The sequence below is a fragment of the Fonsecaea nubica genome (genome assembly GCF_001646965.1).
Source record: "Fonsecaea nubica strain CBS 269.64 chromosome Unknown Scaff12, whole genome shotgun sequence".
Lineage (NCBI taxonomy): Eukaryota > Fungi > Ascomycota > Eurotiomycetes > Chaetothyriales > Herpotrichiellaceae > Fonsecaea > Fonsecaea nubica.
Window position 1 is genome coordinate 104,058 of NW_019173685.1, and position 17,448 is coordinate 121,505.

The 17,448-nt window shown below is 50.8% G+C and overlaps 5 protein-coding genes across 5 annotated transcripts; 2 read left to right on the top strand and 3 right to left on the bottom strand.

Annotated features, from left to right (window-relative positions):
- Positions 1–978: 978 nt before the first annotated feature.
- Positions 979–6,515, bottom strand: AYO20_02715 (hypothetical protein; the record flags this gene model as incomplete). Its single annotated transcript, XM_022641019.1, has 8 exons — positions 979–2,166; positions 3,450–3,580; positions 3,779–4,533; positions 5,149–5,311; positions 5,364–6,117; positions 6,173–6,269; positions 6,322–6,358; positions 6,422–6,515. 8 exons carry the CDS (start codon positions 6,513–6,515, stop codon positions 979–981), a joined length of 3,219 nt encoding a protein of 1,072 aa, XP_022502894.1.
- Positions 6,516–7,220: 705 nt separating this feature from the next.
- On the bottom strand, positions 7,221–8,887 carry AYO20_02716 (hypothetical protein; the record flags this gene model as incomplete). The annotated part of the gene is made up of 2 exons (XM_022641020.1): positions 7,221–8,459; positions 8,507–8,887. The coding sequence occupies 2 exons, from the start codon at positions 8,885–8,887 to the stop codon at positions 7,221–7,223; spliced, it is 1,620 nt and encodes a 539-aa protein (XP_022502895.1).
- A 446-nt stretch (positions 8,888–9,333) lies between these two features.
- On the top strand, positions 9,334–12,056 carry AYO20_02717 (hypothetical protein; the record flags this gene model as incomplete). Its single annotated transcript, XM_022641021.1, has 4 exons — positions 9,334–9,508; positions 9,562–10,752; positions 10,804–11,145; positions 11,341–12,056. The coding sequence occupies 4 exons, from the start codon at positions 9,334–9,336 to the stop codon at positions 12,054–12,056; spliced, it is 2,424 nt and encodes an 807-aa protein (XP_022502896.1).
- Positions 12,057–12,559: 503 nt separating this feature from the next.
- Positions 12,560–15,121, top strand: AYO20_02718 (hypothetical protein; the record flags this gene model as incomplete). Its single annotated transcript, XM_022641022.1, has 3 exons — positions 12,560–12,679; positions 12,729–12,830; positions 12,899–15,121. 3 exons carry the CDS (start codon positions 12,560–12,562, stop codon positions 15,119–15,121), a joined length of 2,445 nt encoding a protein of 814 aa, XP_022502897.1.
- A 1,108-nt stretch (positions 15,122–16,229) lies between these two features.
- Positions 16,230–17,063, bottom strand: AYO20_02719 (hypothetical protein; the record flags this gene model as incomplete). The annotated part of the gene is made up of 1 exon (XM_022641023.1): positions 16,230–17,063. The coding sequence occupies one exon, from the start codon at positions 17,061–17,063 to the stop codon at positions 16,230–16,232; it is 834 nt and encodes a 277-aa protein (XP_022502898.1).
- Positions 17,064–17,448: the final 385 nt, after the last annotated feature.

Here is a 17,448-nt window from a genome sequence, read left to right on the forward strand (position 1 = left end):
GCTGGAAATAGCATCACGTGTCGCTATTCACTGTGGCTCTCGCTTCACCTTCCCTTAGCTGGCACCCAACTGGTTGTGCAACTGTGCCCTTGACGCGCAGATATTACACGCGCCTACCTAGGTTGGCACCTTCACGCTCTCCCGTCTCCTATTCTCTTGAGAGAACCCATCGTGCACCTCACCTTGCACCAACACTTGTCACCGTACAATTTGACATCTAAAGAAAAGCTCGATTACGTCATGGCCGGACGCGCGACCTGGGTAAACAACGACGCAGAACTGATGGGCGATGACATTGTGGGCAAGTTCCTTTCGCAGCAGCCGCAGAACCATTCGAGCCCGACGACGGGAGACCAGTTACGGCGCTTCATTCATAGCCAAGAGAATTTGCGAAATCCCCGTCGTCTCGGCTGCGGGAACCATGGCGTAGTGGTTCTAGTAGAGATTAAAGGCGTTTTATATGCTCTCAAAGTGGTCTGTATAGCATCTTCCCTTGCGTGAGTGTTTCTAACTTTCACTTCAGTTCAAGAGCTGGAAACAAGTCGGTCCTGTCATCTACCCATTCGAGCACGCTGTTTACATGTCACCACTTGCCAAAGAAAGCCAAGCATTCGCACGACTCGACGCGCTTGGCGAGAATGGTACATGGAGTTGTAGGTGCTATGGATGGATGAAGTTGTCCAATCAACAAATCGGTGTCGTCGGAGACGTCTTCGATCCTCGCGGCCTAAGCCGGTGGGCTATTGTAAAAGAATATCTACCGATGGCGACGACAGCTTCTCACCTTGAAACAATTTTTACGAACTTTCGGATTCCCCGAGAAGCGAGAATACACCCGAAGGATACTCGAGTCGAAAACTATCGAGGGTCGAAAATTGTTGATCTCTCGAGTGCATTGACTGAACCATGTCCAGAATGGTCGCCTTTCGAGTTTGAACAGTTCTACGAGGATGCTATTCATTATGTATTCACGTGGTGTCAAGCTGATCCAGAAGATTGCCCCCTTTCGACACCTTTTCCTTTCCCTCGGCTACCTAATTTGGTACCTGCAATGCTTGGGGACGGATAATTCGTGACAGATAATCCCTTGCCGGTCTCCATATGTAGCCACCATAATGCCAATTTCACTGTCATTTTCGAATTCCCAGTGGCATCCCACGGAATGCTTTTAAACTGGAGCGGCCCATACTCGATATTGAGACTACCAACTTCATCGTAAACCGATCCTGTATCGAGAGACATTGCCTGAACTCCTGAACTGACAGTTTCGATGGAAATCGTTCGCGAGTGAGAATTGTCATATCTCGCCTGCTGCGTTACCGTTCGAACGCTTCTCGTAGAAGCAAGACCAGGCCCTATCGTTTCTCTCGAGACTTTGACAACAACAAGTTCTTTTGTTGTGATGATGTACCCATATCGGGTATTCCACTGACGTCCACAATAGGTTTGAATCTGTTTAAATGGTTCCGCATAGTCGAAATCCTTTCTCGAGCTATTCCACTTTGATTCGAGTTTGGTCTCTCCAGGACAGAGATTTCTGTATCCAAACTGCGTTACAACTCCTTCTCGAATACCAGCCCAGTCGGGGTAGTATCGATCATCTTCATAGATCCCTTTCCGAGCTTTGTCTCCCTTTCCGATCTCGACGACGTCCTTCAGATCATCGTTTGAGTAGTGAATTGGCCATGCAAGACGCAAAGCAGAAGAAACTTGAGGCATAATGGCCCGCTCCAGCACGCTCTCGAATGTTCTCTCAGTAAAGATCATCCTGTCTAGTTCGGTCAAAGATGGACTGGTTTCTGCCATGGATGGAAAGTTTCGGTGTAAGATGTCTCCGTACGAGTGCATCAACGTGCTGTAGTTAAATTCAGCCCAGTCTTCAAGCCCCGACAATTTATCCCAGCTGGGATTAGTCGTATTCGATCCCGTAGACGAATGTAAACAATCTAGGACCGGATTGGGAAGAGTGAGATATTCTAGAAGAGTAGTAGTGGCCATAACATTCATCTCAATCAGAAATTCAAAATCAGGTGGTGCGAGAGGGAACCAAAATGAGAATCCGGATGCCTTCCATATTTGCAAACACAGGAACCCAGCATCAACATCAGACAAATGAGTGCTAAGCCAATTATTGATTGCCACGTTCAGTCTGAGGTTACCACCTTCCTACACCCTCGCAGACTTCACAACGCAGAATGACGGCTGCCATCATATGCCTGAAGTCCGCTTTCAGTTGGAGCGATACCAGTGACTGAAGAACACCATCGCCTGACGCAACGTCATTGCTACAGAGTCGAAAACCCTCATCTAGGATCGAGGAGCTCGTCGGCGTGGACTGACCAGCGCAATCTTGACAGGCGGCTTTGAAGTTTGGACACATGCGTGACTCTGAAATCGGCGTGATAGGTCGTTCGCTCCAAACATAACGTGCCAGTGGAACAGAAGGGATGCTCCGACTTCGTGAGGGTTTTCGTATTGGCTGGTCGACACGGCATTCCACACAAATGGACGTAAGCACTGGAGACATGGGGCGGATCTCTGGTTGGTGTGGTAGGTTTGATGTCGAGAGAAGCGTCGGGATGGGCTGAAGGGAGAGGCAGAGGTTCTGGACATGTGACATGGCCAATACGAGCTCTTTAGCTTTCGAGTCAAATTGTGCAACGATCAGTGCAAATGGGCATCTGGAGCAGCGTATTTGTACCACCCACCCCAAGCCAGAACCAAAAATCCCTGCAGTCACAGCTGGTGCCCCTCCTAGGTGGCCTCCCACATGCTTTGCTTATCAATGGTTTAGCTTTTGGTGACGGCCACTGTGACGACCAGGATCACAAGTTGCTTCGCTACTTTCGGCTCCCATCCCTCAAGTGGTCACCCAGTTTTAGTACTGACTGGCCGGTACTGGGCTTAAGTACACGTCTGAGCAAACGGGAAGACCTGCATTCCCAGTCCTGTGGTCGGTTGCGGGAGATAAATGGGCGGGAATGAATCAAGTAGTTTGTACCTTTCCCCCATCGTCTCACGTGTTGAAGGCCGCAACAGCCAAGGGTCAAAACTCTCCCCACAAAGTCATCAATAGCATTCATCACACATCGTGTTATCGCCACGAATCTATCCCATCAATGATCCAAACAACAAACACTGAAGCAAAGGACTCTGTTCGAGAATCAATCAGCCCACCTGAACCCCCCTCCCACGGACCAAGCGTCTTTTTTCGCCTCCAAACTCGAAACTCCTTCTCACAGCCCCTGCTGTCACAGCCCAGCTCGATAGATGTTCCACACATTCAGCATCCTGGCCCCCTGACCCGGCGTAAACCCCGTATAACACGCGTCACTCGAGTAATCCATAAACTAAACCACTCATCATTGATCAGCAGCCGGTCTCATAGTATCCAGTGTCCAGTACCTGGTAGAAAGAAAGAAAGACCTTGCGGCGACGACAAAACGTACATTGTGGATCGGGTCGAGACCCGAAAACCCCTGGGGCCCGTACGGGTTCGACCCTTGGCTGGACAGGCCGGTGTACGCGCTCGACGAGATGCCCGAGTTCGGGCACGAGTCTTTGTAACCCGGACATCCGTCTAAAAAGGGGCGTTCGTTAGAGCTTAGTCGGGCTGGATATTCATTTGATGGCAAAGGAGGGGGGGGGGGGAGCACGTAAAAATTGATTGGTGTCATGGAGAGAGACGAAGACAAGGACCTCAGGGAGAGCATGGACAACAACAACGCTATAACACAGAATATGAAATTGAGGACGAGGGGGGAAAAGAGGCACATACTCGTACTGGTCATCTCTTGCGGCGTATCCGCCACATAATCTCCCCAGTCTGAAGCGTCACAACTATTCCCATTGAACGTGTGCAGCAGCCCGTTCCAGTGGCCCACCTCGTGTGCCGTGGTCCCTCCCAGGTTGTACCCCTGCATATTTCCTCCGGGCATGGTCCCGCTCAGTATATTACATCCGTCGATGTGATACAGGCTTCGGGGAGTCGTCGAGGTCACTCCACTCGCAGGTAAGGAACAGAACCCAAGCAACGTACTCCCGGCAGGGACTCCGGGAGTGTTACTGCCTGCTTGCAGAAGAGACTGATAGTAGATGTTCAGGCTCGAGTATGTCCCTGCTCGCAGCACCCACTTCATTCCAATGTCGTCCCCATTGCGCGCCCATGTGTCGTTCGTCGTTCGGGTCACCCCGGCCAAGCGGAACCCTATAGATGCGTTGGTGTAAGATCGGGCGAGATAGATAAACTGGTTCTGGATCATGGTATCGGTGATGTAGTTCGGTGAAGACGAGGATGAGCTGGCTGTGTCGGATACGATGTGCATGTACGTATCAATCGTGAAGAGAGCTACCAGGCTTTGGCGGCGTTCATGGCTGGAGGAATGACGGGCAGCGATGAGAGAACTGTTCCAGAGGTCGTTCTCGAGGGGTTCGTGTGTTTGGAGATATCGATGTGTGGAGAGAAGATCTTTCGACGGCGCAGCAACACCGCAGGACCGATGAATTGGCCGGTATTTGGGAATCCCGGCTAAACTGGATGAGCAGAAGATCGTCAAGATGACAAACAGTAAAAACACCAAACAACGGGACGATTTCTCAGAGAAACAAATCATAGTACAGAAAGAAACAAGGTACTTGGCAATGCAACAAGAAGAGCAGAAAGCAGAAAGCAGAAAGCAAGACAATAAAGCGCAAAACAAAGGCACAGATCACCATCGCAAGTTTGCCATGTGGGTGCCGTGGAATGTGGGAGGAATCGCATCAAATACCCGTCAATGACATTCTTTGCCACGCCACGTCGAAATCGGAAAGAGACGCTCGAAGAGAATGTTTGCAAAGAAAGAATAGCGACCAAGGCTGACTGGATCTTTATAGAGCTGCACCAGTGGCCCCTGCCCCGATAACCCGTCTCAAATTGCATTGTAAACGCCGGCTCCGTGATATAACAAACACTATGTCGCCCGTGTTAGAAGAATCATACAATCTTGTCATAACGATTTCAAGACCCTCCAGGTCGAACTTCGCGACCAGTGGCGAGGATTCCAGTCGCCGGAGCGTCGTTGTTCCATGATAGATACGTATGGTCACCGAGTTTTCTGCTTCCTGGTAAGCGAATTTCGACATCCCAGAACGGGTATAGGGTCTTACCTGGGTCTGATCAGATGTGCAAGAGTAAACAATGCACCCAGAACGATGCATAATCCGCCAATGGCCACGTATGCAATCCCCAAGAACGAGTTCTTGCCACCCACCACCGACCTCGTCGAGATCAGGATGCTCTTGGTGCCGTCATACACTGAAACTGGGAAGACTTTGCCAAATATTAGATTTCAGGCATGCAGACCACTGTGGAGCGCACTCACAGTCATATATCTCCATCTGGTAGATGCCCGCCGTCATTTTGTCGTCGTCATTGCGCAGGGCTAGTTTACTGAACGTGGGCAGACCAGCTGTCCTCATCCAGACTTGGAACTCTTCGTATTGCGACAAATCCGGGATTGGGTGCTCGTCGGTGTAGTTCGGATAACGCTTGATCCAGTTAGGAGGTGGAGCCACCTGTTCGTTGGTGTATTTTGTCTTTTTGTAAAGAGATGCATCGGAGCCCCAGGCGATGCTCCGGTTGGTCATGACGTATGGTTGCGCAGGCGTATTCCCTGCTGCGTTCACAAGTTTTGGAGAATTCAAAGTGTCATTGAAGATGGAATTGGCAATCAACCCACACGGGTAGTAGGCCTTGCCTTCGTGGTTCAGTTTGAGCGGATTACAGGCGCTGTTGCTGATCGTGTGATTGCTGAGAGCATCTCCCTTTAGTTGATCCGTATCGAGCGACTTCACATATCTCCGATGATTTTGATAGAAATTGGTGAGGCGATAGTACAAATAAACTGGAGGACCGATGTCGTTGGGAATGGAGAACTGAAGTGTACAAATAGGAGTGTCTTCGATCGGGACGCTCCACGGCGGGGTCGTCCTGTTTGTTGATCTCTTCCATTCCGCTCTCACCGCGTTGCTGGATGTTTTGAACGACGAGTGAACTTTGGATTCGGGGATCTGAGTGAAGTTGTTGTTTCCTGCAGTCGAGATGCAGTCGGTGTAATCAATCCTCAATTCTTGCACCTGAGACTGTCTTAGTATCCACACAGTCCATCTTATAATGCTCATTCCCACTCACACTTGCGCTCGCCCATAGAAGAAGCCCGCCGATGGGGGCAAAAATGATGCCCACGACGAAGAGGAGGGGGAGGACGGTCTTCGGCGTCAGAATAGGCCTGCAAGATTAGTACTTCCAGCGGTATTATCAAAAGGTTGAGCGAAACTCACTGCCATGCCTTCAGCCTCTGTTGCCGAAACGCGGTATCTGTGTAAAAGGATCCTCGTCAGCAAAACTGCGATTCGCGATCAGGGTGTTGCTGCTGCGTACTTGCGGGGCGTCTGCTCTTCTGTTTCTTCGGAGGTTCGTTGTGAGGATCTTCCTCATGTATGGAATCAGCTTGCTGGACTTCTGTCCGCGACATCGTGTCTCGGTTGGTTCCCCTGCAATATTGACGGGACAAATGGAGAAAGGGGACGCCGTCGAGGTCGCTTTTGAAACCGCAAAGGTCAAACTGGGGGTGGCTGCACACTCAGCATCTCGGCGCTGCATGCGCCATTCCGGGCCATCCTTCACACTAAACCCTTTTGGGCGTGTCACAGCCCCCCAAAGATTCTCTGTCATTTGATTCGTATATCAATTTTCTCTCGGCCTTTTCCTTTTTACTCTTTTCTTTCTTTTTCTCCCATAACTCATTCGTGGACATGATTTATTGTAGGAGCCAGGGTTGCAGATTCTCTACTTGCACAAATCTCTTTCTCCTCTGCTACATGATCCCAGATCAAGATCATGAATCGTCGCGCCGTAGCTGGAGCGTGCTATGAAAGAATCAAAATTTCCATGATGCTTCGGTTCCCTTACCGACGGCTGCTACATTACCCCCAAGTTCGAGTTACAATGAAAGATTCGAGCGCAGGCTACCGTCCGTTTTCGTTTTTCGTTTTTTCGTTTCTTTCCCTTTTTTGGGCATGTTGGTCGTGAGCAGCCACGTCGCCCAGTTTGTCTATATCGCTCACCCAAGAACAATGTCTCTTTATCCGCAAGGCTCCCGGAAATCCAGTAACACATTGTTAGCCGACTCCAAAAAACACCTTCGCTATGTTAATCCAGTGGTGGTACATCCATCTAGTTATCGCTTTTCATCTTGGTCCCCCACTGCCCAAGTACTTTCTTGTTTCGTTCCAGGAGGAAGCCACCCAGAGATGTAGCTCGGATCGTATTTTCGACTGCGACTATCATCTCTTTTGGGATGTGAATCTGACATTCCGGTCACATAGTCGTCATTAATTTGGGAGCCGTCATGGTGGCCTGGTGTCTTCACTTCGGCAACAGGCAACAGTGGTGTATGCTTGTGACGAAAATGATCGGCACGAGTCCTTCGTTCGGCGGCGTCTTCCATACTCGTCCGATCATACAAATAAAGGCCAAAACATGTGAGACCGATACCGACAACCTGAATGGGGGTGGTCGAACTCCGGAACCAGATAATCGCCACAACAATAACCCATACCCTTTTTATCAATGAGGCAACCGAGTACGAAACCGGGGACAACATGGAGAGCAGGACAAACGCCATGATGTTCTGGAAGAAATGGAAGATTCCATTGAAGACAAATTCCAGAGCCAACTGCCCGTGATCCATGGCACCCCTCTTTTCAGTGAGATCAATCGACCCATCCTTCCAGAAGTCTCGCATGATTTCCAAGCCTTCGGTGTAAAGCCAGACTGGCGCCGAGAGCATGAAGGCTCCGACGGAGCAGTAGCATAGGAGATTGAGCTTGTCCAATTTGCGGGGGAGGTGCACCTGGCCTTCGGCTTCCGCGCGGGCCGATTCGGTGAATAGCTTCTTTGAAAATATATTCTGCGTCACGAAGACAATAGCTGCCACTAAGGAAGCACTGATCCCCCAGAAGTTTGTCGAAAAATCGGTAGAGCACGCCAACATGACTCCCACGGTGAGTGGGATAAGCGACATATATGTGGCTTGTTTGTAACGTATGCGGAACACTAACCGGTATGCCAGCACAGTGAATAGAGGTGAGAGACCTTTGATTGTGTGAACCAGCGAAACCGGGATCTTGGATGTTGCATATGAACTTAAGAGGTGGCCGAGCAACTGGAAGACTGAAAGAGGAAATGCCGTGTACAGGACGTCCCATGAAGGTTGTCGGAGGCCGTTCCTCAGCGCAGGTATACTTCTTTTGATCGAGGGGAACAGAGAGGACAAGCCTGTTAGAATCAGGCACCAGATCGAGACAGAGGCGAACTGTAGGATCGTGAGGGTCGCCGGCTTGGGAAATGCGTTCAATATCGACTTGGAGGACGTGTTCGTCAAGGCAGAGGTCATGTACCAGGTGATGCACAGTGCCTATCGTTTGTTAGACTCTGGGTGGGATCACAGTCAGGCTCACTCACAATCAGTTTGTAGGAAACTGGGGCTTTCAGCGCCTCAGCCAGTTCTTGCGCATTCTCGCTCACACTACCTTGTCGTGTACGAATCCTGTGAATGGCATCACTGACGCTTCGCCTGGACCTATGTGTGTACACTCCAGAGGGCCGAGCATCGCGCAGCCTCTGGCTCATCTTTCTGATCGGCCATTTCAACTCGCCATTGAGATGTGGCGTTGGAGTGATTTCTTGTGGACTTTCTGCGACCACGGAAGCATTGACGTGGAGGTTTGGAGGAGTGCTGTTGTCAAAAGAGGGGAATCTTTCATGGCCAGAGGATTCGTTTGCGCTCTTCAAGGGAGATACAGATCGGTGCGTAAATATCCGGGGTTCAGGAGTCTGGGTCATGGTGGTGGTCATAGTCGATGCCAAAGTGGTGTGGAAGGAAACAGGATTGAAACAGACACAACCACTCTGCACTGCATTTGCTGGTGTGCTGTTTCAAGGTATCCTTGTCGTGTTCGCCATTTGCATGGAGCGGACGTCGTTTTGTTGTTGTATGGTAAGATTGTTCAGTGATTGGATCAAACCTGGGGATTCATGATGCATAGAATCTTTCAATCTCGGACAATACCTACAGTAGCATGAGCAGGGATGGTAATCCTCTAGCGCCACCGCAGCTGCGCCGCCATCGCACGGCGAGATAACGCAAAGCCTATCTTCGGATAAATTGCTTTTCTAGATGTCGGTCTCGGATTAACTGGAGCTCCGACACCGATATCTTTCCGACCATGCGACCTCAACCTGACTTTCTTTGTTGTGCAGATGAGGGCAGTTGATCGCCATGTAGTAGAATGGGGCTTGTGAAGCTGTTGAGCCTCTGGCCCTTTGTTGTCGCTCGTCCGTTTGCTTCTTCCTCTGCCACCACGTCTCAGGATATACTGGCGGCCGAGGCTACCGTCGACCAGAGTCCTGTCACTATCCTTCCCACCTGGGACGTGATCGGCCCATTCAGATTAGGAACTCGAGGTAGTTGGAACAGCTCTGTTGAAGTGCTTGCTGCAAGACTAACATCCTGGTAGAAGCGGTTTGGGGCGCTGACCCTCTTGAGTTTTATGGAGGGATCCAGTACAACACTCCGAATGGATCGACCTGCTTCCCGAGTCCGTTGGCGAGAAACGCGACAGTGCAATGGGCTCGGAAGGAGTATAGCCCGAGGGTATCGAACGGTGAACACTCACTGACTCTTTCTCTTGACTTTGACGGGATTGATTGGGAGTTCGCTCAAAAAGTCTATGGATGGTCAGCATTTCAGTATCAAGCATGGGCGAAAGGGGAGATCTTCAATTGGGACATGGTGAGTAGAGTTGTCAATGTCTTCAGCGACAATATCATTGAACTCTGGATCAATGATATGCATGTCTTTGGTGGAGACTTCTTCGGGTTTGGACGAATTCCCATGCTGGTTCAACTCCACCCTGGGGTTAACAATATCAGCGTACGACTTGTGCGTGAGGTTCGCTCCATGGGGGGCGGTTTCCCTCCAACAATCCAAGCAGGTCTGAGGATAAAACCTGCTTCTGAAGAGCTCGCAGTTGTCACAGATGGCTTGGTGATGCCCAATGTGGTCAATGGGAGATTTTGCACACGATACGGTAGCATCCCGGTCCGAAACCAAGGTGCGACATGGATATATGTGCGCCGGATAGCAGCCGTGTCTGCGGAATGCAGTTATGTCGTTGCCAGTCAAGACATACTCCTTGCGCCTGGGCAATCGCGTCCAGTAAAGATGGTCTTCGATCCCAACTTCAGATTGAACAAATCATTGGAGCTCGTTCTGGTTTATTCAGGTCAGGACGGGAGGCTAAACGAGATCACCTTCACTGCACAGCCGGAGCATGTAGAAATGTCGTCCTTACAGAGGATTACATACACCCATCCAAGCGGCACAATATCTTACGCGATGTTGAAGCCGCCACCTACGGCCAACAAGTCAAAAAGCCACGACTTACCTGTCATCGTGAACCTTCATGGAGCTGGCGTGGAGGTAGATGGACCCCTGGCGCGACATATGTTTGACGATGCTCCTCATCTGCCGGCATGGATACTCACCCCCACAGGCATGAGTCCCTGGAGTGGTGATGATTGGCATACTTGGGGATTTGCTGATGCTCAGTCCGCAGTGGCCGCAGTTGCTGATTGGATTGACACCACAGGATGGGACGGTCCACGCGTGTATTCTGAGAAGCTTCTTGTTGCCGGCCACTCCAACGGTGGGCAGGGGACGTGGTATTTTGCTTCCCATCAACCTGATCGGGTTATAGGTGCCGCCGTTGCGTCGGGATACTCTTCGATTGAAAACTACGTGCCATACGTCTTGTGGAACGAAGCATCCCCTCTCCAAAACGCTCTTCTCGAGAACTCAAGAAGCAGCTTCCGCCATGAAATCTTGACTGAAAATTTGGTGGGCATCTCGATCTTACAACAACATGGATCAGCTGACGACAATGTTCCGGCTTACCACTCTCGGCTGATGAACGTCTTGTTGGCAGAAGTAGGGCAAGTGGTGCAGTATGCGGAGATGTTGCACAAGGGACATTGGTTTGACGGCACAATGACCACCAAATCAATGATGGAATTCTACTGGCGACATCTGACTGCATGGCGTATTAAGCTCACTGTACCCGTATCTTTTGTTTTTGCCATTCCAAACTCCCATGACATGGGTTCCAGGTATGGGATCGTTGTTGACCAGTTGTCAACCCCAGACAGACTGGGGAGAATAAAGGTAACAACCAGTGTATGTGGATCTCTGGTTCAGTGGCATATACGGACAGAAAATATCCACCGATTTCATATAGATCCCAACGCACGGCTGGCGAATGCTCCTGACCAATTCCTCATTGATGATGTGCCACATGTTTTTGACGCCGGAAGTGGATTGCCTCCTTTTGTCAAGACCGCTTCCAATGTTTGGGGCAGGGAGGTCACCCTGGATTGGAGGACGTTGGACCAGAGATTCGGTCGTCAAAGAGGCGCCTTGGACGCAATACTTCGAACAACTGGACCATTTCAAGTCGTCCACGACTCCGACCAGACACTGTCCATCGCAGTACAAACAAGCCGAAACTTTTTGCAGTATTTTGGAGCCGATACAACAGTTGTTCCTTTCTCCGAGTATGGACAAGCATTGGATAATGAGGGAAATGTTCTCACAATCTGCCTGGGACTGTCGATCCCAGAGGCTCGCTTCCCAGGATTTCCGATTCGACTTGCTAATGAAAAAATCCTCATTACTGCACCAGGGTCCGGATCGATATCGTTGCATTTGGAAGCAGGAATGGGTGGAGTGTGGCTTCGACCTCTTCCGAGAGAGCGTTTGGAGCTTGTCGTGTGGGGGTTCGACGAGGTTGGTTTGCGACAAGCTGCAAGGCTGATACCCACGGTAACTGGAGCTGGTCAGCCGGATTTCGTGCTTTTAGGTAATGAGGCAAGATGGAAGGGTCACGCAGGTGCTATCGCAATGGGCTTCTTCGATCGCAACTGGAAGATATCATCTGCTTCATACCTGCCCTGATGACAGTTGGAAGTCGGGGTCATAGGGCGAGAGAAGCAGAGAAAATTGCAGAGAGATCGCGTAAGGCATGTCCGCTCGCTCCCTGGTAGGTCAACTGGCGAGGGAGCAGACAAGAGCAGAAATCGAGACGCAAGAGGCGAGGTTGTGGTGAAGAAAGAGCGTCTTCTAAAAACCCACTTCAGTCACTTCTTCACTGGCCCTTGACTTCCTCTTCCTCCTCTTCCTCGTCTGCCTGCAACTGCCATCACTCTCTTCCTTCTTTCCCATCACATCTTCCCTTTTTCTTCTCATACGCCCCTCTCTTTGTTCTCACCCCCTACACCCTCAACTTCTCCAGCATTTCGCAAGTCTTCCGCATTTTGCAGGCAATCTCTTGTCACTGTCGCCGCTCTGACGGTGTGCTTCTCTCCCTGACTTCACTTGATCTAATACCTGGATATCTCTGCATGTTGTAAAGACCTCAGTCAATCAGGCTCTTTGGTTTCCGGACTTTCAACACCCCCATGGCCACGCTTGTCTCAACTGGATCTCCAACAGGCAAGATGAGTCGCAAATCTACCCCAACAGTCAAGGTCAGAGAGGAAAGTGATGATAGCTCTGCAGCCGTGGCAAACACGCTCACTGTAAGGTTGCTTGTTTTTCTGCTTCACTTTGTCACTGACACGCACTTAGATGGCCACCAACTCTCACTCCGCAACTTCTAACCGTCCTTCCTACACTATTTTGCACAGTGACAAGCTCAGCAACGTCCAGCCTCCAAAGGCAAAGGACAAGGTATGCTGCTTCATTCGCCCTTTCAGAACGACCTATCTTCTACAGCCGGCTAACTCCCTTTTGAGCAGACCGTCTCCAAACCTTCTGAGCCCAACGTGATGGGTGGCGGTGGTATGGAAGACATTCTCTCGCGCCTCAAGCTCAATGACTCCCGTAAACCGACTGCTACCCCAACTGGCGAGGTCAAGTCGCGAAAGCCTGATGATTTCGGCAATCTCGACAAGCTCCTGAACAATCTCCAAGATTCGAGCAAGGCTTTGAAGAAGCAAGAGCAGGAACTCAGAAGCGAGATGCAATCCGAGAACCACAAGGGCCACCCCTCCAGTGATGACAGCTTTGAAGCTGCAAAGCCTACTCAACACTCAGCAATTACGAGCAAGGTCGATGTGGCCGAAATGATGCGTGTCAAACAGGAGCTCGAGGCTGCCCGATCCGTCATCTCACGCCAGGAACAGGAGCTCGCCGAGACCCGCACTCTCAAACAGACCATCGATCAAGCCATGGGGCCTCCATCTGAAGTCGACTTTGGTGCTTCCACTGATATCTCTGAACAAACCATAGGTCACCTGCAAAGCGCTTTCAATGCCTCTGCCCGTCCCTTCACATCGCAGACCGACGCTTGGGCTAGTCAGGACGAACACCGCAACGATTTCGTCCGTAGCCGGGGTATCTGGAACAACCCGTCGACATCCATGACGAATATTTTGGCTACCAACCCTACTGCTCCAGCATACAACCACCCTCGTGATGCACGTCTCTCTGGACAGGCCTACAATGGGGTCTACGGCGCACCCTTCTCCCCGGCAGAGACCAATTTCCAGCCACGCAACTTCTCAGGTACTGGAGCTCCGCTGGGATATGACATGAGGTCAAATAGTGACATGATGCCAATTAATCCTACACTCAGCATGAGACGCAATGGTGGACAATTGAGGATCAACCCAAGCCTCGCTGACCCAATGTCACAGCTTAGTAGCTTCCCGCCAACCGCTACCACGTTGACCCCCCCACCCATCAGCCCTGTCGGGTTTCCAGGACAGTACAACTACCAACGAGGTATCACCACCCCAATCACTCCTGCCACAGACTTCAATACCACCGGAGTTCAAAGTGCTGGAAATCCATGGCCTCTCTCGGCTGGTGGGGTGAATGGCCAAACATATGTCACGCCCCTTGAGCCAATGAACTATCGCCGTCTCCTCGACAAGTCCGTGTCCTGTGATTGGAAGTACATTGTCGACAAGATCGTTTGCAACAATGACCAGCAGGCCAGCATCTTCCTCCAGCAGAAGCTCAAGGTCGGTACCGCTGAACAAAAGTTTGAGATTGTTGAAGCCATCGTCAACCAAGCTTACCCACTCATGATCAACCGGTTTGGCAACTTTCTCGTTCAGCGATGCTTTGAGCACGGAACCCCCGACCAGGTTGTTGCCATTGCCAATGCCATTCACGGCAATGTACTTTCCTTGAGTATGGACCCCTTCGGTTGCCATGTCATCCAGAAAGCATTTGATTCGGTTCCAGAAGACCACAAGGCTGATATGGTTCGAGAATTGCTTCGCCGCATTCCGGATACGGTTATTCACCGCTATGCTTGTCATGTTTGGCAGAAGCTCTTCGAGCTCAGATGGAGCGGAGAACCACCACAGATCATGCTCGAGGTCAACAAGGCGCTTCGTGGTATGTGGCATGAAGTTGCATTGGGTGAAACAGGCAGCCTAGTTGTTCAGAACATTTTCGAGAATTGCATCGAGGAGGAGAAGAGACCCGCAATCGAAGAAGTGATTGCCAACATTGACCTCATTGCCCACGGTCAGTTCGGCAACTGGTGCATCCAGCACTTGTGCGAGCATGGCTCTCCCCCTGACAAGCGCCGCGTCATTGACCATATCCTTGCCAACTCGTACAGCTACAGCATTGACCAATTTGCTTCTAAAGTTGTCGAGAAATGCCTCAAGATCGGTGGGCCGGAATTCTTGGATCGCTACCTTGGAGTCATCACCACTGCTCATCCAGATCGTCCACGCATTCCGCTTATCGACATTGCTGGCGACCAATATGGCAACTATCTGATTCAATGGATCTTGATGAACACTCACCACCATCAGCGAGAGCAGGTGGCCATCCACATTCGAAAGCACATGGTCTCCTTGCGTGGTTCCAAATTTGGTTCCCGAGTCGCCATGCTCTGCTGCAACCCGAACTCGGTCACTCGTCCTGGTCCCGGAGCTGTTGTCAACCCATTCGGAGCTCCTGGTCAGCCACGCAACCAATGGCCTCGTTTCCGCTAGGTCAGAATCTCGATACGTCTTTACGGACAGAGGTCTAGTCTTGCGCTTCGTCATCTCATCTACTTACGCGTCATCTTGTTCAAGATGAGGGTATTCTACAAGTTTGTCAATACAACAAGGGGCGACTACCCTAAAACTTGGAATACCGACCAAAACTGCCACGACCGATGGGGAGGAGGATACTACTCGAGCCATTGAAGTCAGTATCTTATCTTGGCTCGGACCTCTTGGTTTGTTCATTTGCACCTGCCTCTTATCGGACAAAAATATTCAATTGTATGTGTTTCTTCATATCGACAAGGAATGTTTCATATCTGCCGACGATACGAAAGACCCGACAAACATCGGCCGCGTGTGGGTGTTTGCTTTGAATCACAACTTGTTGACGGCAATATTTCAGAGCTAGCAGCATTATCGGCGTCAATGTTCATCAGTCATGGCGGGTGACTGTGCATCATATCGTGTCTTTGACAGTTGTCCATGGCCCCGCCGGAAGAAATGAAGGAGAAAATTGACAAAGCATGTATTTACCAGTGGCATGATGAAAAAAAAAACCATCCAGAATGGAAAGAACAATGTAGCAGATAGTGAACATCATAGCTGAACAAGCGTGCCAAAGAGTCTATGCCTTCCTTTTTTTCCCTCAGGGGTTCCCTCTCTGTCCCAGGAAAGCTGGTATAGGGATTGAGCTCCATCCATGAGCACGTCACTTTGCAGAGAGAGCGTCAGGCAGAACAGACATCACTAATGTGCTGTACAATACGGTTCGAAATGTCTCGATCCTGATTAATTGCCTTTCTCCGGCTGAAGACGTTCGCCTCTCTCGGCTGTACTATCTCCGTAACTTGAGCACCGATACTTTGCATGGAATCTCAGTGATAGCCGTAGTCTACCGTGGATGTTGCGAGATGGCGATAGCAAGTTTCCATGCATAACTCAGCGTACTTGTTGCTTCTTCATCTGGCAAATAGCATCGTCACATATGTACGTGGTAGACCTCTCCGTCGGACATTGCAACTATGGTTAACACGGTGCCGCAGGAATGTGTGGAGTCGTAGCTCGGATGGTGATGGAGGGTGTGCGTTGCTTTCTTTTCGAGTACCTTTGTTCAGTCTCTACTGAGCAGCCCACTGTCCGGGATGGCATTGGGTTGTAGAATCTTTACCACGCCTTCGCCGGCCATTTTGTGTCCGTTGATATCAACTTCTTCGGTCCCAGACTCAGGTTCACGGCCCTCTTCACTCTTTGTCGTGGCTTGTGTGTCGCTTGCCTGGACAGATGTTCCATCCTCTTGCGACGGTTGTTCTTCCGAGCCAGACGTGTCGGCATCTTTCTCCCAAGGTTTCCTCCTCCGAGGTGTCTTATCGATCTTGCTCGATCCTGGCTCGAGGACAGTGGGCGGTATCTCTTCTATCCCTGGAACGGGGATGTTGCGCGTTATAAGGTCCACAATAGCCGCGAAGGAAGTGGGGTATGGTGGGTCTTGAGCTGCTTCCGAAGGAGCTGTACCGGTATCGGTTGAGGAGGTGGAGGCGGTAGCGGCCGTTTGAGGGGGCTTTCGTGGCAGCGAAGACGGCGCAGATGATGTCGGTGGTTCTGAGGGGCTGGCTTCAGGCTGGGAATGTGGTGAGAACAGCTGAAGGTGTGGATGTGGATGTGGTTGCGATTGAAGCCACGCTGAGTATGCTTGCGGAGCTACAGGCGGGGTGATGTGAAACTTCCTTGAGAAATAGAAGCATTGGGCCTGGAGCACCAGGTCTGACTTGTCGCGCAGTTCTTCCGGTGTTACAGGCGTGTACTGGTGACCTAAAATCGTTGCAAGGCCGGCTTGATACTCGGAATCAGTAGAGAATGGGTAGCGGGACAAGTGAGTGTAGATGGCCTCAAGATCTGGTGGAGAAGAAGAAGAAGGCGTCGGTTCGCCGGAATCTTGGGTGGCCATTCTCCTGCCTCCAGTCTAGGAGATGGTGAGCTGAAGGATATGGGCAAGTGTGAAGAGAACTGCGGTGCCAGCATGAAAAACGTCTACCAACATTGACGATGTTGTTTACGTCGTTCAAGGTTGGATGGTTGGCGGTTGAACTTCGGCACAGTCACCACATGGCAAACGGAAACAGAAGCGGAGTTCGTAGCTTCCCAGCCATCGTCGAATACTATCGGGCCACGAAGCAAAAAGAGCAACAGACCGTTGATTATGTGCAAACAGACAGCCGGACAATTTCGTGGCTCTACCTTGTGACCGCCTTCTGTTCCTCAGACAAGGCTGACATCTCTGCAAATCAGCCAATCGGAGTGGCTGCCAGACCGCAAGGCTGCCGCGAGGCTCG